The sequence below is a fragment of the Cuculus canorus genome, chromosome 10 (assembly GCF_017976375.1).
Source record: "Cuculus canorus isolate bCucCan1 chromosome 10, bCucCan1.pri, whole genome shotgun sequence".
Lineage (NCBI taxonomy): Eukaryota > Metazoa > Chordata > Aves > Cuculiformes > Cuculidae > Cuculus > Cuculus canorus.
This window is the reverse complement of record NC_071410.1, coordinates 23,349,262-23,371,688: the sequence shown is the minus strand read 5'-3', so window position 1 is coordinate 23,371,688 and position 22,427 is coordinate 23,349,262. Positions and strand designations below refer to the sequence as shown.

The window sequence follows — 22,427 nt, the reverse complement described above, 5'->3', positions numbered from 1 at the left end:
TGGCACCTGCCCTGTTGTTAGTGGAGGGTGTTGGGGACAGTCTGTTCTAAACGTGTGTTGTAGGAACAGCCACCACTTCTGTGCTGTGCCCGTCACTGGCCCCAGCAAGAGTGAGGATGCAGTGCCGCTGGGCTTGTGTTGAGCGTGAGGGTAAAGGAGTTCCTGTGGAGTCAGGGCGAAAGGCCCTGTGTTTCCAGGGTGCTGATTTGGTTATGCGTTTGGCCCACAGCTCTTGTAGGCCCAGAATTCCGTAGAACAAGATTTCTTTCCCTCTTGTACTGATGAAGAGCACAGAGATATTAGCCTAAGATGGTCTCAGAGATGAGTGTGCTTGCAGGCAGGCACACACTGTAAAGGAAATGAAGGATGAACTGAGAAGCCCACATGGAGGGCCCGCTTTGAGCATTTACACGTTTTATGTTATTACGCGTTGGGGCTTCATCACACAGTGGTTAATACTCTTCATGTCCTTGCAGCCTGTGAAGCTGGAGGCAGGGGAGGAATGTCACCTCTCCATCAGATTTAATCCTGCTTGTGAAGAAGGTTTGACTAGCAGGGAGGTAGAGAAGGTTCTGAAGATACAGTTTCTGGAGCACCCTCATGAGGAGCAGGTCTCTGTTCGGAGAGAAGTCTACTTTCCGAGTCTCCGTATCCAGACCACAGCCCTGGACTTTGGCTGCATCGTGAATGACACTGAAGCAGTGCGTTATACTGAGATGAGCAACTGCAGCCCACTTCCTGTGCGGTACCGCTGGTTGTTCCTGACAGACGGCCCGGCGAGCCAGATGAGGTATGTGCACCTTTGCTCCTTCCTTGAAGTTCCTCTTCCTGATGTCCTGCTTGTTCTTTGCAAAGGCCAAGGCTGTTTTCCTGGGATCTGACAAATTGCTTTCAGCTTTTGCTTGTGGAAAGATTGCTTCCCAGCTGTGGTCAGTGTAGATGCTTAGGGAGCAGGTGATCTCCACCAGTTTGATGCTGGGAAGGAGGCTTTCCACATAGCCCAGAAGCTAGAATCCCACTTTACCTCTGGTGCTTTAAAGCCACGTTTAGGCACCTGGACAAGCAGATCTATGGAGACCTCCTCTCCTTCCCTGCCAACCCGTTTGTTGTCATCTCATCCTAAAAACCTACTCGGGCACTGCCACTGGTATGATGTGCTGCTGTTGCAGTGTCTTGCTGCTGTTTTGCTGTAGCCTCAGTACTAGTTCCCCTGGGAAGGGAAGCTGGTGGGGAAAGCTGCTTTCTCAGACCTTTGTAGCCTGAGGTAAACAGCCCCTTGGTGGAGGGAGTTTGCACCTGTGAAACTGCGCCACTGTTCATCCATCCCTGTGCAGGAAAGGTCGCCCGGGCAAAGCCTTGTTCCTGCATGTGGCTGCAGGAAGGACAAGTCAGGTGGGACCTCCTGGGGGGCGGAGCAGAGCCTCTAAATCCAGAAATGAAAACCAGCCTTAAAGAAAAAGCTACAAAGCTGAAGAGAAATATGCATTTGGGATCATATCATTACAGGCACCAAATTGCCAGCTGGGAATGAGGCATCCAGGTTGCTCCAACAAGTTTGCCTTGTTTGACTCTGGGGGAACCCTTGTAAGTGGGGACGGTGACAGCAGGTGTGGTTTGAGTGTGTCTTCCGTGTGGCATTAGAAACACCAATAGACTTACTATGAGCACTGCTGCAGTTAAAAGCACGGAATGAAGTCGGAGTCACCTGGGGCTGTTTGTAAATGTTAAGCTCCATGCTTTTTACTGGCAGACGGTGGTCAAAGTATAAACTCAGCTCTGTTGGCAAAACGAGCTGCTGAGCTGCTCTGCTGAATCATTTGCCAAATTGGTCTTCAGACAGTTTGGGTTTTGGGACCTCTGGGGAGGTTATCACGCCATCAGTAAGTGCCACGTAAGTTATAACCTCGTTGCAGCAGAGCTGCTGCCCTTTTAGCATGAAGTGCTGTTGGAGCTGTTGTTTAGCAGCCAGGGAACAGCTGCAGCGCAGCAGGGAGCTGGATCTTATCGTGATCTGCGGTGTATTGGTTAAAAGTGACCAAAGCTTCCTTCCCCAGAGTATGGGTCGCCGCTGCTTTGGCACTTACCAGGGGCTGATGGGCTGTCTCTGCCTGGAGCTGCCTGACGCATCTTTCTGTGTTGCTGGTGGCCTGGCGTGTGCGAGGTTGTCCCCCGCTGGGCTCTGCAGGTGCCCTTGAGTGGTGCTGGGCTCTCTCTGGCCAGGGCACAGCCGCTCGGCCTCCATGGTGGCTCCTGCCTGATAGCGCTTAGAGAAAGCAACCATCACCGCCACTTGCTTGTGCTGACCTGCAGCTGTGGGGAAGTGTCAGGAGAAACATTCAGGATAAACATCCAGCACAGCTGCAGAATTCCTTCCCAAAGGCCCTCCGGGTGGGGAAGGCAAGGTCCACGGATGTGGGTGCTTTCAGGAGGATACTTTCCGGTGGGTCTGTAGTCGCTCATCTGTCTGGATCTGCCTCTGATGTCTCAGTCTCACCATCTTGCACAAGTTGTGTCTCTTTTCCTTTCCTGCTGTGCTTTTTACCTCTCCGCAAGGTGTCCACCCCTCTGTCTTCTGTTTCTGGTTGCAATCAGTTGCCAGATTCCTGCACCCCCACTATAGCGGCATTGTCCTTGGGCAGGAACCCTAGGCGTTGACGTGCTCCATCCTGGTTTTGGAGCTGCTGGCTCAGACCCACTGCTGAGCTCCAGTGCCACCCAGGAGCCACATCCTGCTGCGGAGCAGCTCGTGCAAGCTTCTCTCCCTCCCGCTGCAGGTCTGTGATCAAAGTTAATTTGTTTTCCAGGTTCAGCCCTCCTGCAAGTCAGTGTTTCATCACACCGCAACCACCACAGGAGAACATAGCCCAGTCGGAAGGCTCAGCATCTGCAGAGAGCAGCTCCAGGGAGGAGGCTGCAGAGGAGCCAGCCAAAGGCCTGGGAGCAGCAGGAGATACTCTCCAAAAGCCAGCAGATGCCAACGATTCCCTGGAAGCAAAGGTAGATTTTCTTCTGCAGCCACAAGTGTGCTTGGTAGCAGGGCCAGCGACTGGACACAGGGCTTCTGCAGGGGAGAAACACAAAGCCTAGGGACAAGCTTCCTTTTGAAAGGTGGCACCTCTGAGGTTAAACATGTGCACTCAGCTGCTGCAAGACAGAAAAAACATCTCAGCTGCCTTCGTCAGGAATGTGCCTTTTGAGAGGAGTGTCCAAGCAGAGATCCTCAGCTGTCCTGCACTGATGGGTGCACGAGGTGAAACCTAACCACCGTCTGAAATGGAATGGTCATCTCAAGCGCTTTCAAAGACCTTACTTGCCTGGTTTGAATACATTTCCCTTGCAGATGTGTTTCTCTTCTTGTCACGGAGAACCGAACCTGTCCTGGCATCGGGTTCCTAGCGTGCTCTTTGGGCAGGAGTGAGTGAAGCCAGGCTGGTACGAGCGTGCAAAATGTCCTTGAGATCTCTGCCGGGACTGAGTACTGGGTACATCCAAATTGCCTGGGAATCTTGTGTGTAGGAAGTGCAGATGGCATCTGTGGCTCCTCTGTGGGTGGGCTTGGACCCACACTCAGCTGAAGGTGTGGACAGACCCCTACTGGATTTGCACCCAGGTCCCACCTTATCTGTTCCTGGCTTGATGAGGTGATGTCACTTGCAGCAGAGCAGTCTTGCCCAGACCAGGCAGCTGCTTGCCACAGCCCACGATCCTTGTTTTCCAGCCACTACCATCCACTGCTCCAAAGATGGAAGGTACTGAGGAGGCTCAGAGCCTGCAACGGAGGCAGTTCACGCAGGCAGAGCCCATCAGCGTGGGAATAGAGGAGGTAGGTGGGAATCAGTCTCGCTTCTGCGTTTCTGGTGTGGCCAGCAGTTACGTAGCCCTCACTCCCACTGGTGGCCCTCAGCGCTGCTCAAAGTGCAGCTTCGTGCCCCTCCAAGCATGTCACACAGCAGTGCTGAAGCAACTGGTCATTGGAGGCGCCGTGTGGGCCGTGTCACAGGGCTGACCAAGGACGTTACCTGCGTAGCAGATACGGAGGGCGTTATTCATCTTGTCACTAACCAAGCGGTTGATAGGAAATTTCTGCAGTAGACTTTGCTGTAGCATCTTGAGAGAGAGCAGCCTGCAAATCAGAGAGAGAGTGAAAAGCATCAGGAGTCAGATGAGCTGGGCTGGAGTCCACCCTGTGGCTCCGAGGGCTCTCACCTCCAGGTCTCGTGTTTCTCTAGAGGCAGCAAAGGGTGTTATCAAAGGCAGGTTCTGCAGCAGAGAGAATTTATTGCTGCCAGGAGGCCTCCCAAGTTACTGTAAGGTAGTGTGTTAATTAATGCATTAATTGGTGAGTATGGGAGAAGATTTATCACATGGTTCCTTTGCTGGAAAGTGTAGTGGATGCAGGACGAAATGAGGATGATTCTGCCTGCACTTGAGGAAGAGGCCCCTCTGGCCATATCTGTCCATTGCTCCAAGCCATGGCTGCTCTTCTGCCCCGATTTTGATGCTTGACATCTCGGTGTCTCCTCCCTTGTCTCCAGGTTTTCAACATCCTGCCTCTGCATGGTGTACTGCTGCCGGGTGAGAGCCAGCGGGTCATGTTCACTTTCTTTGGCCACGCAAACATTGTTGCCCGCGTCATGGCTCTGTGCAGGGTGGAGGGAGGCCCCACCTACGAGGTTGCACTGAGTGGGGAGGCTTCCCTTATCAACTACGTCCTGGACAATGCAGAGATTGACTATGGCCTTCAGGAACCACACACTTGTCTTGGCAGGAGTCCTGAAACCATCACCGGTGGGTTGCTGCCCACTTAGGTCTAAGGCTCTCTCCCCTCCCCAGCTACTTTGTTGGCTGTATGGCTTGGAACTACAACCTTTGAGTGACACATCCTGCATCCAAGCTGGTTTTTAGTGGCCAACCTCCCACTCCCAAAGTTGGGAATTCCTTACCTCAAGTTGGTCATCTCCGGAGGAATGGGTCCCCCAAAACACTGATCTGCTCCTAAAGTCTGAGGTCCAAGGAGATGTTCTTTTTCAATGTTCTTGATTGATCACCAAAATAATCCAGGGAGGAGGTTAATTTGGGCTTCCCAGTCACTGCAGCTGGAGAGAACATTCATGACTAATCCACGTTTTACTAATTTTCAGTTAAAATCCTCACCGGTGGCTGCTGGCTCTGTTCGTGTTGTGCCCTCTCCTTTTGCTGTCACTGCGAGCTCTCCAAATCTTGTCTGTGGGTGCCTTTTCTGCCACTCCTTGATGCTGCCTGCTTTGTTTGGGCTGTTAGAGCGTGCCTTGAAGTGCAGAGGACTTGTATCCTCTTGGATTTTTATCCCTGATCTTCGTGTGGTCGGTGTTGCTCCTCTGCGTGCTGCGGTAAAGCTCTGTTCCTGTGGAGGGCGAGGAGGCACTTGTGGCTGTGGGTTTCCCAGGTTAAGCCAGGAGAGCCAAGTGCCCCCATCTCCTCTGCCCCTGCTTCTCTCCTGCATTGTGTTCATTTGCTCTCAACCCAGCGAAAGCAGAGGAATTTCCCAGCATCAGGCCTGTGTCTGTAACTCGCCGTTCCTCTGTGCTCTCTTCAGGTGTTTAACAAAGTTGCAGAAGCAGAGGTCACCCTGCGGAACAGTGGGAAGGTGGGATTCACCTATGCAGTGTTGAGCCCCAGCGTGGCCACTGCAGGCTGCCCGCGGCCCTGCGAGCCCCTGGTCCTGCCCAGCGCGGTGAGTGTGGAGGAGGCACAAGTGCTTAAGCCTGGCCTCATGTCCGGCTGCCCAGGAGGCGCTATAGGAAAAAAGATGGGAAAACAAATGGGAAAAGAAAAGGAGAACTCCCAGGAGCTGGTGGGAGAGGCAGGACCATAAGCAGACGCTGCTGGAGACAGGGGGCCAAGCCAGTGCAGCCCTGAGCGGCCTGAGCTGGCGGGTGGCTCCGCTGTCCCACAGCAGGTGTTGGTGGGAGGCACGAGCGCTTTGGCTGCTGTGGAGCCCGGCTGTTGAGCTCTCTGGTTGTGGCGGCGCTGGAGCCAGATGCTGCCGGCTTTCCTGAGGGTCACCTTACGCAGCTGTCCTCAACAGCTGCCTGGGAACCACTGCCGTGCTGTGACAGGAGCTGCCGGCCCCGCTGAGAGCATGCGGGTACTTCACCCTTCTTCCACAGTGGCTCAAAAAGAAGCTTCTGTTTGTTCAGCCTGACTCTCGCTGCATACGGGAGACTCCGTTAGGGGCTGAGCTGCACTTGTGCTGCGCAAAGGGCAGTCTGAAGGTCTGTGCCGGGGGGAATGCATCCCGGCAAGTCCTCTGAAAGGACATGCCGCATCCTGGTGTAGGAGACCTTAGCTTTTGGATACAAGAAAGCTGGAAAGTGATGTTGTCTGATACTTTCTCACGTATGAGAACCTGCCTTCTCTTCTCAGCATGTCTGTCACCTGAGCCAGCCCTCCACCAATCCCTCTTTGGTGCATTCCCTCCCTCTTCTCCCGTGCCTGCAGGGTTATGTTGGAGCTGGCAAGGAGCAAGCACTGAAAGTCTACTACCTGCCAGGAGTACCTGGTGGCTTCTGCAGGACTTTCCAGGTGCAAGTGGGTCACCTGGAGCCAGAAGAGATCTCCCTAAAAGGAGAGGGTAACTTTCCCAGGATCTCCTTGGACCTCCCCAGGAATATCAAAGGTGAGCACTGCCTGTCTGTTCTCCAGGAAGGTCCTCTGTTCCCACCCCACCTGCTCCACGTCTTCCATCCCCAGGGCAGCTCACACCCACTCCACCAAGCCTGGAGGTTTCAGGGCTGCCAGACCAATAGTCAACCTTCTTATACTTCCTGAGTCTCCGGCAGATGAGCCTGTGGGCTTTGCCCCAGGACCCATCCTTTAGAGCCTGTTGGAGTCCTGGGAAGATGATGGCTGGACAGAAACGCTTGGGAAAGCTTTAACAGAGGCTAATTAATAGACAAGGGGTTTGGCAGAGTTGGATTTGCATGACATTGCAGGGGATGAGATGCTTCTGTGTCAGGAGGAAAATTGAGCGGGAGTGAACATCAGGATTCATAGAGGAGCAACAGCATCTGCTTTCAATAGGTTGCTCAAGTAGTGTGGTCCTGGGAGAGGCCAATGTTGGGCGAGTGGGACTTTAAGCTCTAATGGGAATGGTGCTGCGCCCACACTGCTCTTTGTGGGTATTTTCTTCGTTCAGGAAATGAAAAATATGAGAAGGTCCTCAAGGGGGCAAAAGAGAAGATGGAACAAGACAGCCAGAGAGATGAAGCTGTGGTTCTGGGAGAAACTGTGGCTGCAGAGCCACCCACGGACGGCTCCAGCACCATGGTGAGAATGGCTGCTGCCCTGCTTAGCACATGCCACCCTCCCTCTGTGTCATTTGGTCCTCTTGCAGCCCAGAGCAAGGCTCCCAGTGTCCTGCTGGCACTTGGGACCTCCCTGCCCACAGCTGGCCATGATCTTGCGTTGTCTCAGTGCTGCCCCAGGGGCTGCCCACCTCTGGAGGTATCCTCCCATAGCTATCAGGTTCCCGACTGCCCCAGGGAGAGATTCTGAAGGCCATGCTCAGGTGATTGAGTTTATGGTATTCCGTGATGGAGGGTCAGGTCCTCACTGGGGTATTTGTTGCTCACAGCCCAAGGAGGACCCCATCCAGAGGAGCAGGGTGGGATCGTCTTTAGGAGACCAGCCTGTACCTTGGGAAGGACCCTTGCTAACCAGGCACTGTCTTTCATTTCTTCAGTTGGAGCCTTGTCTGCAGATGCAGATGGAGCAGATGCTGCTAGAGGAACATGCCCTGGAGCAGCTGAAAGCTCTGGCCTGCGGTCCCCCAGAGGACACTGCCTTCGACCAGCGTGCTCGCTGCAGGCTTCTCAAGTTAGTAGGGGCTGCCGTACTCTGTCTGCATGTGCCCCGAGGGTAACACCCAGCAATGCCCCCCTGCTTCTTACAGCTCTTTGTGTCTCCAGAGCTGGGCACTTCAGGAAGGGCCTGATCCTGATAGTTTTGACATGCTCCCTGTGAGCGGATGAGTGTCCTCACTGCCACAGTGCCACCTTGAGCTTTGGATGTGCTCAGCTCCCCACAGATGCTGGGTTCTGCTCTTAGAGCTGAGGGGGCCCAGTGCAGACCATCAGGCCCTTCCAGACAGCACAGACGCCATCCCTGCTGACCAACTCTGAAAGAGGCAACTCAAAGCTGACGTCTGTTTTCACCTAACAGACCACACTAAGCCGCAAGAGCTTAGGATGGCACAGGCTGACAAACCCTAGATCAGATGGCTTGGATGGTGGTGGCACTGCAGGGCTTCCCTGGGTTACTTGGCCCTTCCCTTTGCTCTGATGTGATGAGGCATGAGCATGGTGGGATCCAGTCCACGAAGAAAATGCTCTGCAAGGCTGCTAAGTTATGTGCTTTCCTGAGCAGGATTGCTCTGGAAAAGGACATTCCTGTATCCTGTGATGGTTAATGAGTGTGTTTACTGGTGCTGCTTCGGGGACAGGTCTGGTTGCAGAACAGGGAAGGTGTCCTGTGCAGGCAAATCTTATTACAAGGTCCTGAAGCACTTTCAAGCTTGGCCTATACATCAGGCTTAGCAGTTTCATTTGAGACCAGTGGAGGGCCAGGGGACTTATCTAGGATGGCTTGTTGTAGCAGAGGAACTGTGACTAGTATCCGTTTTAAAGAGATTTTATTTTATTGTCCCATGGGTAGCTGGGAAAACCTTGGACCTACAGTCCCCATGACTTACCAAAGTCTTATTACCAGGTGGCCAGGACTTTGGTTTCAGAGGCTTGGGTTGAGTTTTTAGAGCAGTGAATAAAGACAAATCCACTTTATTTGTTTCTTCCATCTGCTTAGACATTTATCCAGGCTGTGGTTTAAGGGTTGTCTGTTGGGAAATGGTTAAGTGAAAAAGGATATGAGAATGTTGAAAAATGGATTGAGGAATGGTTAAGTGAACAAGGACATGATTCAATAGAAAGGCTTTGTGAGACACGTATTGTGTAAAGTGGAAACCTTGTTAAACTCTGAGTGTAGATATGGACTGAAAGAACAAGAGGGCATACAAGAAGGAATTTCTAAGAAGAAACTTTTGAAGGACAAGTGAATCTTTCCCAAGGAAACAGGATGGAGCACTGAGCCCAGCTGTAACTGTAACATACCTGCAAGAAGATACATGAGACTCAAAGTAGCAGTATAGTAATAATGAATTAACAAAGGACATTGAATCAATAATGAATTAACAATAGACAATGAATCAATAAAGAGCAAATAGTTTTAAGTAACTATTTAGTGCTGTAACTGTAACATACCTGCAAGAAAGATACAACTCAAAGTAGCAGTATAGTAATAATGAATTAACAAAGGACACTGAATCAATAATGAATTAACAATAGACAATGAATTAATAGAGAGTAAATAGTTTAAGTAACTAATAATGTATTCAGTGCTGAACTGTAACATACCTGCAAGAAGATACATGAAACTCGAAGTAGCAATATTGTAATAATGAATTAATAACGGACAATGAATCAATAATGAATTAACAAAGAGCAAATAGTTTTAAGTAACTAATCATGTATAAGTTGTAACAAAGCATTAAGGCATAAAGCATAAAGCACAAAGCATCTTTTGAATGTTAGGGTATATAATCCGGGCTGATTTTGAATAAAGTTGAAGCTTGCTTTATCACTCACACTGAGTCGTCCGCTTGCTTCCCTCGCCGTCGCAAGTGGCGCCCGAACAGGGACAGAAAAGAACAGGGACCCCCAATCTCTGTTTCCACCGGACGGCGAGCTCGGCGAAGCACTGGTAGCAGCGACCAGGGGGCGGAAGATCGGCAACACTGCATCAGTACTTACGATCCGCGCCTGAACCCGGATAACGAAAAAGGGGGTTCGCCGGCCGAGTAAGAAGACTACCTGACTCGCGATACGTAAGGCTGCACCTTTTTTTAATGACCGGCTAACTTAAGAGGGTCCGGACCGGCTAACATAAGAGGGTCCGTAAGCGCGCGCAATGGAGCGGGAGGTAGCACTTGAGATTTTACAACGCTTTTTAGAAAAGCGGGGAGTAGGTCCTATGAAAGACCTTGCAGGCTTAATATCTCTAGGGAAAACAAAGGGGTATTTTATGAATCCAGATACTGTATTCGAAGTAGAGGAATGGAAGAATTTAGGAGAAACCTTATGGAATGCAGTAATAGATAACGATAAAACAGCCAAAAAATTAATGAGATCATGGAGGGAGGTTACAAATTGTTTGAAAAAATATCAGGCAGAAAAACGAATTGCTGCAGCTGCTACAGCACGACTTAACCCCTCAGATCCAATTAACCCCTCAGATCCAAATAATGGTCGTCTTGGATTTGGCAATGATTATTTTTCTCCACCCCCCACGGGAATACCTATTCCAGTGCAACTGCTACAAGAGATACCCCGAATATCTGTCCAACCTTCGGCACCCCCGGAGGAACAGGCAGACAATGAGGGTTCGACAAATGATGATACGGTTAGCACGAGCACAGAGTCTACGCAAGTAAAGGAAGAAAAATGCCAAGATCCTGACAAAAGACGACCACAAATTGTTAGGATCAAATGGGGAGATATAGCCCGAGAGGCTATGGTGCAACAAGATTTTGAAATCTTAGAACAACTTGATTCCCTTGCTTTTCCAGTAGTATATCAGATGGATAATGCAGGGGGTTTAGCTGGAGCACATGAAGCATTGGATTGGAAAATTTTAAATCAGCTTAGAAATACTGTCAATGAATCAGGTCTGCATAGTGAGCCAGTAAGGCAAATGCTTAACTACATCTGGGGCAGTGGAATTTTATGTCCGGAAGACATAAAAAATATTATGAGGCTGATTCTAAAGCAGTCTCAACAGCTTTTATTCTCAGCACATTGGACACGTCTTTGTGAGCTATCAGCTAATACCCCGAGAGATCAAGGCGATAGGTTAGTAGGAGTTACAGCAGAACAACTTACCGGCACGGGAGCTTTTGCCACTATTGAGATGCAAGTTCAGGCGGGACCGCATGTCCTTTTGGAATCTATGAGGCTAGCCAGAGAGGCTTTACAACGAGTTAAGACCTCCCCCACTACTCCATCGTACAAGTCTATCAAACAAGGCAGGGAGGAATCTTTTGCTTCTTTTGTAGACAGAGTTTCGGACGCTATTTTATGCACTGATTTGCCTGACTTTATGAAAGCTTCCATACTAAAACAGTGTGTTTTAGAAAATTGCAATGCTGTTACACGTAATATTTTAGTAACTCTCCCTCTTGATGCCACTATTGAAAGCATGCTAGAGAGGATGAGTAGGGTGCCAGTAGGGAATCAGGCCCTTTTAGTGGGAACAATTAAAGAATTAGGGGACAACTTGATTAAAGCGCAGACTCAAGTATTTGCTGCTCTCGCACCATTGCAACCACTTAACGGTCCTCTGGCTAACACCCAGAGAAAAGAAATCATGAGATGTTTCCGATGCGGACGATTGGGACACATGCGCAGAAATTGCAGGGTGATGAAAGTCTGGTGTCCGGCATGCCAAATGAATAATCATAACGCTGAAGCCTGTCGTCGCTCGGGAAACGGAGGAATGAGCGCGAAGAGTCGCCGCGTGCAGACCCCAAATGCGACTCCACGAGCTGCCGCATTGGTTCAGCATCAGTCAACAAATTCAGGTCTGACAATGGCTTACAACCAGCAACCAAGGGAAGCATCGGCTTGGACTTGGCAACCGCAGTAGATATAACCCTGATTGATAAACAGCCACAAAAAGTACCAACCGGAATAAGGGGACCAGTGTGTATTAATAATCAACCTTTTGGGGCATTGTTATTAGGACGATCCTCCAGTGGGTTAAAGGGTCTTTTTATTCTCCCTGGAGTGATAGATTGTGACTACACAGGGGAAATACAAATTGTAGTTCAAACAAACTTTCCCCCCATTCATATCCCAGCAGGGAGCAAGATTGCTCAATTGGTTCCAATTCCACAATATACTCAAGATTTAGTGCCACTGAAACAAGAGGCCAGACAGAATGAGGGATTTGGTTCAACAGGACAAATGGTTTTGTTAACTCTGCCTCTTAGCAAGAGACCAATTGTTGTTATCATTCTCCAACATTTAAATGAAAATCAGAGACTTGATGCCTTAGTAGATACGGGAGCCGATATCACCATCATCTCAGAAAAACAGTGGCCAACTCAGTGGCCCTTGCGCCCAGTTTTTGGAGGTGTAGAGGGCATTGGAGGGTCAAAAGCAGTAAAACGAAGTTGTAACAGAGTTTTTGTCACACTAGAAGGAAAAACAGCACAGCTCTTTGTTACTGTCATGCCCTTACCCACAGGGGTCCAAGCACTTTTGGGGAGAGATGTTCTTGATCAGCTTGGTGTGATATTAACTACTGAGACAGATTTTTAATATCGGTCACTGCAGAATGGACTTTCCCGATCCCTTTGAAGTGGCTAACAGATGAGCCAGTATGGATTGGGCAGTGGCCGCTAAAAAGGGAAAGTCTTCGGCATGCTCATCAATTAGTACAAGAACAGCTAAATCAAGGACATTTGAAACCTTCTACTAGCCCATGGAACACTCCTATTTTTGTCATAAAGAAAAAATCTGGCAAGTATCGCTTGTTACATGATTTAAGAGCAGTTAATCAACAGATGCAAGCTATGGGGGCATTACAGCCAGGTTTACCTAATCCGGCAATGATTCCAGAGAATTGGCATCTTTTAATCATCGATTTGAAAGATTGCTTTTTTACCATTCAGTTACATCCTAATGATACTCAACGATTTGCTTTTACCCTGCCTGCAATCAACAGAGAAAGTCCAGATCTTCGATTTGAATGGACAGTGTTACCTCAAGGAATGAAGAATAGCCCAACACTGTGTCAAATATTTGTTGATGTTGCCCTGCGAACTATACGAGAAGAATGGCCGAGAACAATGATATATCATTACATGGATGACATTTTGTTCGCCCAGGAACAGCCTTTTACACAACAACAGGAACAATACATCGTTAGACAAATGACCATCAAGGGACTGATTATTGCACAAGAAAAAATTCAGCGATTTCCTCAATGGAAATACCTAGGCTGGGCCATAACTGCATCACAAATACAACCACAGAAATTAACACTTAATATGTCCTTAAAGACTGTAAACGATGCGCAGAGATTATTAGGAGATCTGCAATGGCTCAGACCAGTGGTAGGAATTTCCAACGACCAGCTTGAGGTTTTGCGACCCTTATTAAAAGGAACAGATCCAGCACAACCTATCCAACCTACAAAAGAACAATTAGACATGGTACAACATCTTTCTGAAATCATTGTAGATCGTGCAGTAGACAGAATAGATCCGTCTCTTCCAGTGGACTTAACGATTTTACAAGAACAATCACAGTTCATAGGTGCCCTCACACAATTGAAGAAAAAGGGAAAGACTAAGGTATTGGAGTGGCTCTTCACCAGCATTCAGCCAAAAACGACAATTCAAGAAAAAACGGCTAATCTAGCAGAAATCATACAAAAGGGCCGTCTACGAATTAAACAAATTTTTGGAAAGGAACCTCACACCATCTATTTACCTATAAAAAGGCAAGATCTGGAATGGTGGATTCAAAACTCTTCATCTTTACAGTTAAGCCTATTGGAAAATGAAGCCACCATCAGTTTGGAATCCCTGAAGACACCTATTCTAAAATGGATAACTCATAATAAATGGTTCAAACGCCCCAAACGAAGTGAACGACCTTTGGAACAGGCAGTCACTATATATACAGATGCAGGAAAGAAGTCACGACGAGCTGCTGCTACATGGTTTGAAGATGGAACTTGGAAGCATGAAATATTGACTGCTGATGAGAGAGATTCATTACAGACACTAGAATTAGTTGCAGTTGTATGGGCCTTCAATCAATGGATGAGGAAAGATCTCAATGTAGTAACCGATTCAATGTATGTGGCAGGAATTGTAAGCAGAATAGAAGATGCCAGAATCAAGGAAATTATCAACAAAAGACTGTTTGAACTTATTCAACAACTACAGTCTGCTATTCAGCAAAGAACTCATCAATATTGCATTATCCATATAAGAAGTCATATGTGGCAAGATGGATTAGGAAAAGGAAATCACCATGCTGATCAACTAGTCTCAATGGTCGCACCAGTAAATGAGTTTGTCAAGGCAAGGGAGTCTCATTCTGCTTTTCATCAAAATGCCAGAGGACTACACAGACAATTTAATATCACCATGGAAGAAGCTAAAGGAATAGTTAGAACATGTCCAATTTGTAGCCATCATGGCCCTGGTTTAGGAATGGGAGTCAACCCTCGAGGGTTAAAAGTAGGAGAAGTGTGGCAAATGGACGTTACGCATGTTAATGCCTTTGGGAAACTGAAATATGTGCATGTAACTGTTGACACTTATAGTAGATTCATTTGGGCTACAGCTCAAGCAGGAGAAAAAGCTCTTCATGTCATCAGACATTTGACACAATGTTTTGCAATTATGGGTGTGCCACAGACTATAAAAACAGACAATGGGCCAGCCTATATTAGCCTGAAGGTTTATAGATTTTTTCAAGCATGGGGGGTGCAACATAAGACGGGAATACCACATTCACCAACAGGACAAGCTATTATAGAACGAGCTCATCAAGTATTAAAAACGTACTTAGATAAGTTTAGAGAAGTCAAGGACATTCAGGAACGATTGAGTAAGACACTTTTCGTCTTAAATCATCTATGTATATTTGGAGATCAGAAAGAACCATCAGCATGGATCCATAGTCATGATAGTGATGAGCAAAAGAATCCACTAATGTTTGTTATGTACAGAGATCCATCAACAGGAATATGGCAAGGACCAGCTGAAGTAAAATATATGGGTAAAGGGTACATGTGTGTACTTACTCCCACAGGACCTAAATGGATTCCCAGTAAATGGACCAAAGCAGCAGTATCTCAAGAAATCAATGACCGACAGAGTGATTCTACCGACGGAGGAGGACAAGCAGAGGGTCAATGACAAACTACTGTTAATTGTAAGACCTATTATTGAGAGGTTAAGAGGCTATCGAAAGGAGATCGATGACATTATTGAAAATTCTACATCTTATGAAACTATTATAGATGGGATAGAAGAGTTAGCATCATTTGAAGTCGAGGGACCAGCTAAACAGGACTGTCTTGGATGTAAGAAATCACGATGTACAGCATGGGTAGCTTTACAATGTGGGATGTGTGAAAAAATATTTTGGATAAGGCAAATGTTTTTGAGACTTCTATGGTGTCCAACCTGTGAATTTAAATTTGGCTATTATAGTTGGCGAAGAGAGCTGCGAAGGCAAACTAAATTACCTTTGCCTGTCTCTTTAACCTTGTTTGAATCACCAGAACAAAAAATATTGGCCTTCTATCGTTTTCACGCTGACGCCTGTGTAAAGAGAATTCAGGGTCAGTTAAATTCAAGAATTTTAACCTATTGTTGTTCCAAGGAGGTAACATCTACAGGACATTCACTGTTTGGACCCATCGAAGGGAACTTAAAAGAAGAATTGTATAGAGCAATTGAAAAAGGGAACAGTGAGCATGCTTGTAAAAATTGATCACATTGTACTGTTTATAGCATCAGTAGCTATAGTTTCGGGCATAACACGTTTTAATCAACCAAGGGACAATATTTGGGTAACATTTGCAAATCAATTGAATCAGTCTTCGCTTTGTCTTAGCCTAGGAGGAGTGACTAATCCTTTTCGAACTTGTTTAATAGGTCTGCCAGTGTGGAAGCCTGAGGAATTTTGTGGTTTTGTGAGTAATGAAACATTGTGCCGAAATTTATCTGCAGTCAAGGTTTTAGATGGAATGATTAATGGAACTCCACCACTTCATGATGCCTATCGGCAGTGCCAATTAATACTGTCACTTAACACGACCTTGCAATCACCCCCTGAAGAGTTAGACCTTCTCGGGAGCGCTAATGCCAGTCTGTCAAAAAACAATTTAGGAGGATGGGTTGATTTTACTCCTGTAAGTGATGTGGCACCTCGACCGTGGTTAAAATACAGGGGCACTTGGGCTACTTTGGACTCTAATTTAGATTGGTTTAGTGTTTTTGACCAAACGTTTGATAAATGCAATGCTAGCAAAATTGACACCCCAAAAAGGCTACCGAAAGGCATCTTTCTGATTTGTGGAGATAGAGCATGGAATGGTATACCGGCACAACCACAAGGAGGGCCTTGCTATCTTGGCAGATTATCACTGTTTCACCCTAATGTATCTTTGATCATGCAGTGGAGCCAGCAAACGAGCAGGAGAAGACGTAGTGTACATGAGCTAGACTGCAATCAGATAGGAGACCCTACATTTTGGAGTGAATTCAAACAGGTAGCAATTGCGGCCATTCTCCCTGGAGTTGCAGCTAATAAGGCAATGAATTTAGCAAAACAATTGGGTTGTTGGGCAAAAGACGAATTGAACATGACATCGGAAATTCTGGATATGCTCACAAGTGATGTACAAAGTGTCAATCATGCAGTGTTACAAGATAGAGCTGCCATAGATTTCTTGCTCCTGGCACAAGGCCATGGATGCGAGGAATTTGAAGGAATGTGCTGCTTGAACCTGTCTGATCACTCCACATCCATACATGCTAAAATAAAAAGATTACAGCACGGCTTTCACCAACTGAAACAGGAAAATGGATGGGGAATAGACAATTGGATACAATTGATATTTGGCTCTTTATCACCCTGGCTCCTCTCTGTGATTAAAGAGGTATTGCGTTGGATAGTCTTAATACTGTTGTTTGTAATTGCATTTAAGATAGGCTACAACTGTATTATGCGCAGTATAACAAAAAATCACCATGCTCTGCTTGTGCAAAAAGAAAAAAAAGGGGGAAATGTTGGGAAATGGTTAAGTGAAAAAGGATATGAGAATGTTGAAAAATGGATTGAGGAATGGTTAAGTGAACAAGGACATGATTCAATAGAAAGGCTTTGTGAGACACGTATTGTGTAAAGTGGAAACCTTGTTAAACTCTGAGTGTAGATATGGACTGAAAGAACAAGAGGGCATACAAGAAGGAATTTCTAAGAAGAAACTTTTGAAGGACAAGTGAATCTTTCCCAAGGAAACAGGATGGAGCACTGAGCCCAGCTGTAACTGTAACATACCTGCAAGAAGATACATGAGACTCAAAGTAGCAGTATAGTAATAATGAATTAACAAAGGACATTGAATCAATAATGAATTAACAATAGACAATGAATCAATAAAGAGCAAATAGTTTTAAGTAACTATTTAGTGCTGTAACTGTAACATACCTGCAAGAAAGATACAACTCAAAGTAGCAGTATAGTAATAATGAATTAACAAAGGACACTGAATCAATAATGAATTAACAATAGACAATGAATTAATAGAGAGTAAATAGTTTAAGTAACTAATAATGTATTCAGTGCTGAACTGTAACATACCTGCAAGAAGATACATGAAACTCGAAGTAGCAATATTGTAATAATGAATTAATAACGGACAATGAATCAATAATGAATTAACAAAGAGCAAATAGTTTTAAGTAACTAATCATGTATAAGTTGTAACAAAGCATTAAGGCATAAAGCATAAAGCACAAAGCACAAAGCATCTTTTGAATGTTAGGGTATATAATCCGGGCTGATTTTGAATAAAGTTGAAGCTTGCTTTATCACTCACACTGAGTCGTCCGCTTGCTTCCCTCGCCGTCGCAGTTGTCCTTACTTGTCCTTTCAGAGCTGAGCTGCCTGAGTACATCCTGGACTTTGGCCACATCATTCGTGGTAGTATCCACACTCACGTTGTGAAGATCACCAACACCGGGCGGTTTCCTGTGTCCTTCTGCACTGACAGAAGGGTCCTGCGTAGCACAGGTAATCACTACTGGTGCAATTTCACATGGGCTTGAAGGAGCTGTCTCTGGCAGATTATCTTAAGCCACTGGACATGGGGAGCTTTTTGAGTGCTTGTTTGTCCACCTTTGTCCTTCTTGAGACCCTCTGCTTGGTGCTTTAGAAACAGAGTTCTCCTGGGCAGCGGTGCCCAAAAACCTGGCCTGCCTTCACTGTAGGGCCCGGATGGGGCGACTGCCTTGGTCAGCTCTCAGCATCTTCTCTTTGCTCCAGTGAGCAGCATCTGCATTTCCTTGTGGATTCTCTGGGCTTGTGCTGCAAACAGATGGACCCGTAGTGGTTGGGGAGTGGTTTGTTCAAAGTTCATAATGTCATGGCCCTTCTGTTTATCCTTTATTGAGAAAACAGCCTGTGAGGTCCTCTGTTGTGCTGAACAAGGCTTCTGAAACAGGCCTCAAGGTGAGGCTGCAGTACCACCAAACCCACTATGTCTGAAGGGTGGTCAGGTGTCTCCTCTAAGTTGTTTTCGGGGTAGCATACGGCGTGGGGGAAGTTCAGCTGGAAGTTCTCCTTTGGAGAGTTCTCTGCACCCTTCCCTAGGATGACTGATGAAGAAATTACTGAAGCCTCTCAGCTGATAGGTGTCCTTTTTAGCAGGATTCTACCTGTGAAAACCCTTTTCCCTTGTGCTGTGACAGGGAAGAAAGAGTAGTGGGCTGCTCCACGAGTGCAAAGGGGTCCTTCAGAGCTGCCAGCCAGGACACCCTTGAGCTTAACATGCTTGTGACATGTTCCTGTCGATTGTGTGTCTCAGCTGCTTTATTTTCCTCTGTTCAAGGTTTCCGTGTGGAGCCGGACCACGTGAAGGACCTGCCGTGCTGTGAGACCGAGTCATTCACAGTGCACTTTGACTCAGAAAATGCCAACCTGCCACTGGGAGAGGTGGACGTGCTCCTGCCCATCAAGGTACCACCTGTTTCCTCACCTCCCTGTGCCCGCACCCGTTCTCAGGGCAGGTGGCAGGTCAGGGACAGCAGTAGGTGTCAGCTGGACTCTCACCTGGATGCTCTTTCCTTCACTAGGTAGCAGAAGGACCCACGTATCACGTCCGCCTGCGGGCCAACGTGACTGTGCCATCCCTCTGCCTCTCCAAGGACAGACTGGACTTCTCTGCCATCCAGTGTGGGCAGTGCCGGGAAGAAACTGTCCAATTCCACAATCAGCTGCAGGTTCCCTGTAAATGGTTCATCACCATCAACGAGCCTGTTGAGAAGGTAAAGCACAGACAACATGTAACACGTGACTTCTTGGTTGTGTTTTCTTTGGCTCTTTTGCCTTTTCTGGAGAGGTTCGCACTCTCCTGGGTTGGAAACTGGTTGGGTGGCCGGGCCCAGAGAGTGGTGGTAAATGGAGTTAATTCCAGCTGGAGGCCAGTTACAAGTGGGGTTCCCCAGGACTCGGTACTGGGTCCAGCCCTGTTCAATGTCTTTATCAATGACCTGGATGAAGGCATTGAGTGCACCCTTAGCAGGTTTGCAGATGACACTAAGCTGGGTGGAAGCATGGATCTGATCAAGAGTAGGGAAGCTCCAAAGGGATCTGAACAGGCTGGACCACTGGGCCTAGGCCAATGGCATGAGGTTTAACAAGGCCAAATGCCGGGCCCTGCACTTGGGGCACAACAACCCTATGCAGTGCTACAGACTGGGGGAAGAGTGGCTGGAGAGCTGCACGGAGGAGAAGGACCTGGGGGTAGTGGTTGACAGCAGACTGAACATGAGCCAGCAGTGTTCCCATGTGGCCAAGAAGGCCAATGGCATCTTGGCTTGTATCAGAAACGGTGTGACCAGCAGGTTCAGGGAGGTTACTCTACTCGGCACTGGTGAGACCACACCTTGAATACTGTGTTCAGTTCTGGGCTCCTCACCACAAGAAGGGTGTTGAGGCTCTGGAGAGTGTCCAGAGAAGAGCAACGAAGCTGGTGAGGGTGCTGGAGAACAAGTCTTATGAGGAGCGGCTGAGAGAGCTGGGGTTGTTTAGCCTGGAGAAGAGGAGGCTGAGGAGAGACGTTATTACTCTCTACAACTACCTGAAAGCAGGTTGTGGAGAAGAGGGAGCTGGCCTCTTCTCCGAAGTGACAGGGGACAGGACAAGGGGGAATGGCCTGAAGCTCCGCCAGGGGAGGTTCAGGCTGGATTTCAGAAAAAAATTTTTCACGGAAAGAGTCATCGGGCACTGGAACAGGATGCCCAGGGAGGAGGTCGAGTCATCTTCCCTGGAGATGTTTAAGGAACAGGTGCATGAAGTGCTTAGGGACATGGTTTAGGGACTTTTAGTAATGGTTGGACTTGATGATCCGGTGGGTCCTTTCCAACCTGGTGGTTCTATGATTCAATGATGGTTCACATTTTCTTTTACCCTTGTAGGACCCCCTTTTTTCCCTCTGTGTCGTGGTGGACTGTTGTCAGGGTCCTCATCCAGAATTATAATCAAGTTCTGATGTTTCATTAACTGTTTCGTTAATAATTTTACCAATGTAAGATTCATTCCAATAGATACAGGTGATAATTTGTGAAATATTGTATAACTGAATTTTATCAGCTGATGGGATATGACAGGAACAGGCTGCCCAGGGAGGTGGTTGAGTCACCTTCCCTGGAGGTGTTTAAGGAATGGGTGGATGAAGAGCTTAGGGGCATGGTTTAGGGATTGTTAGGAATGACTGGACTCGATGATCCGGTGGGTCCTTTCCAACCTGGTGATTCTGTGATTGTATGATTCTGCCCCTGTGGCTGCTGGAGCACTTGGGCTATAGCTTGTTCAAGGATGCTTTTGAGGGTGCAGAGCAAGGCTGGTTCACCTGGACCTGTTCATGAGCTGATGCTTCACTTCTCTGCCACCTTCACCCATTCCTCCTCTTCTGAGAACAGTGCTTCCCCATCTGCTCGCCCTGCATACGTGTTTGCGGTCCAGTTCCAGGCCAGTGGTGGCCATGGCTGCTTTGAATGTGGATGCTCGTGGCACTGTGACAGTATTTCAGAGCGATGCAGGAATGAGGGTCTGTCCTCCCCGACCAAGGAGACCTCACACCGTTGGTTTTGTGCTCAGGTGGACAAACGTGTGCCAGGGAACATGCAGAAGGTGAAGAGCAAGCACCGTGTTTTCACTGCGCTGCCCTCGGCTGGAGCCCTCTCGCCAGGACAGCGATGTAACGTGCGAGTCAGGTTTTCACCCACAGAAGAGGTGAGATTGGTGATTGTCATCCCGGGAGGTCTGGCAGGGCAGGGTGATAGTGAGAGCCCAGCGCAGGGAGCAGGAGATGAGGTCAACTGTCCCGTGGAGCTTTCTGCAAGCCCCATACCCACTGTGCCTCAGTTCCCCTGCAGCACCCTCTGCTGAGAGGCGTTTTGAAATCCCCACGGGGAGCTTGGACAGAGGGCATCGGGGCACTGCAGTGTGGCTCCCTCTCTGCCCGTGGGAGGAAGCCAGGCTGTTTTCTCTCGTCTTCCTCCTTGCGTGGGTGCATTTACAGGCTGTAAGCCCCTCGTGCAGAGCAGCTGGTATGCTCACAGGGGATGATAACCATAAATGATAGAGCAAGCGTTCCCGAAAGCACTTGGCATGTGGCCACGATGACTTGGAAACTGGCAGCATGTAACAGTGTGGGTGCAAGGGTATCTATGTCTTGGAACAGGGGTGTTTCAACTGCTAGTAGAGATGTAAGCACCTCGTCTCTCGCTTTGACCAAAGCCAAGGAAGGAGCAGACAGGAAGGCCCTTATTTCTAGCCGGTGGGAGTGCATCTGCCTCCCTCAGGTAGCTGATGTTTGCCTGATGCAGCAGTGCCAGGACTGTGCAGGTCTGGGCAACATAACCCTGAGGGCCTCTCTCCTGAGCGTTGCACTCCCTCATAACTACGTGAAAACATCTGATAGACCACTTTAGATCATCTAATACCCAAATATCCAGTTACATGCCACACCAGGACTTGTCCCAGTTACTCAGAGCCAGAATGCAGGTGCTGTAGCCCCTGCTAGAAGTAAATATCTGTTTTCCATTCACTTTAGTGGTACTAATAGCCCCCTGATGCTGGGGCAAGGGTTGATTTTGAGACCCTGTCTCCTGGAACTTCACAGAAGAGCTTTGTATACTTCTCTCTTTTCAGAAGTCCTATGACAGCATTCTGAAGATTAACATCTCCCAGAGCAGCCGGTCCCTCCAGCTGCAGGTCTCAGGGCATGGGCTGGAGCCACAGCTGGAGTTCAGCCCCACAGTGCTTGAGCTGGGACCGTTGATGCCACGCAGCTGTGGGGTGGAGGGGACGGTGGTGGTGAAGAACCCGTGCAATTTCCCCATCGAGTTTTACTCTCTGGAGTTTGACCGGGAGTACCTCGAGGAGGAGCAGGTGAGAGGGATGCTCTGGTCCCCAGGGCCGTGCTCCCCAGCTTCACAGTGCTCCAGCATTCCCAGGCTGGTGCCAGGAAGATGGAGGCCTCGCCAGGACAAAGCCTGGTGATGTTTCAAGGTCAGC

General features: G+C 48.1%; 1 protein-coding gene and 1 long non-coding RNA gene across 2 annotated transcripts; both read left to right on the top strand.

The window, feature by feature from the left end:
• Nucleotides 1–464: 464 nt before the first annotated feature.
• Nucleotides 465–3,087, top strand: LOC128853201 (hydrocephalus-inducing protein-like). Its single transcript, XM_054075867.1, has 2 exons — nt 465–790; nt 2,805–3,087. The coding sequence occupies exons 1-2, from the start codon at nt 465–467 to the stop codon at nt 3,085–3,087; spliced, it is 609 nt and encodes a 202-aa protein (XP_053931842.1).
• A 3,438-nt stretch (nt 3,088–6,525) lies between these two features.
• Nucleotides 6,526–7,846, top strand: LOC128853105 (uncharacterized). The gene is made up of 3 exons (XR_008451355.1): nt 6,526–6,658; nt 7,178–7,308; nt 7,724–7,846. It is a non-coding gene; the product is annotated as an uncharacterized LOC128853105 (long non-coding RNA).
• The last annotated feature ends 14,581 nt before the right edge of the window (nt 7,847–22,427 follow it).

What these genes read in the sequence shown, in the direction of transcription:
- LOC128853201 (XM_054075867.1), top strand. Translation starts at nt 465, where the DNA reads ATGTCCTTGCAGCCTGTGAAGCTGGAGGCAGGGGAGGAATGTCACCTC. An exon ending in GGCCCGGCGAGCCAGATGAG is followed by an intron (nt 791 to 2,804) that starts GTATGTGCACCT and finishes TTTGTTTTCCAG; the next exon opens with GTTCAGCCCTCCTGCAAGTC.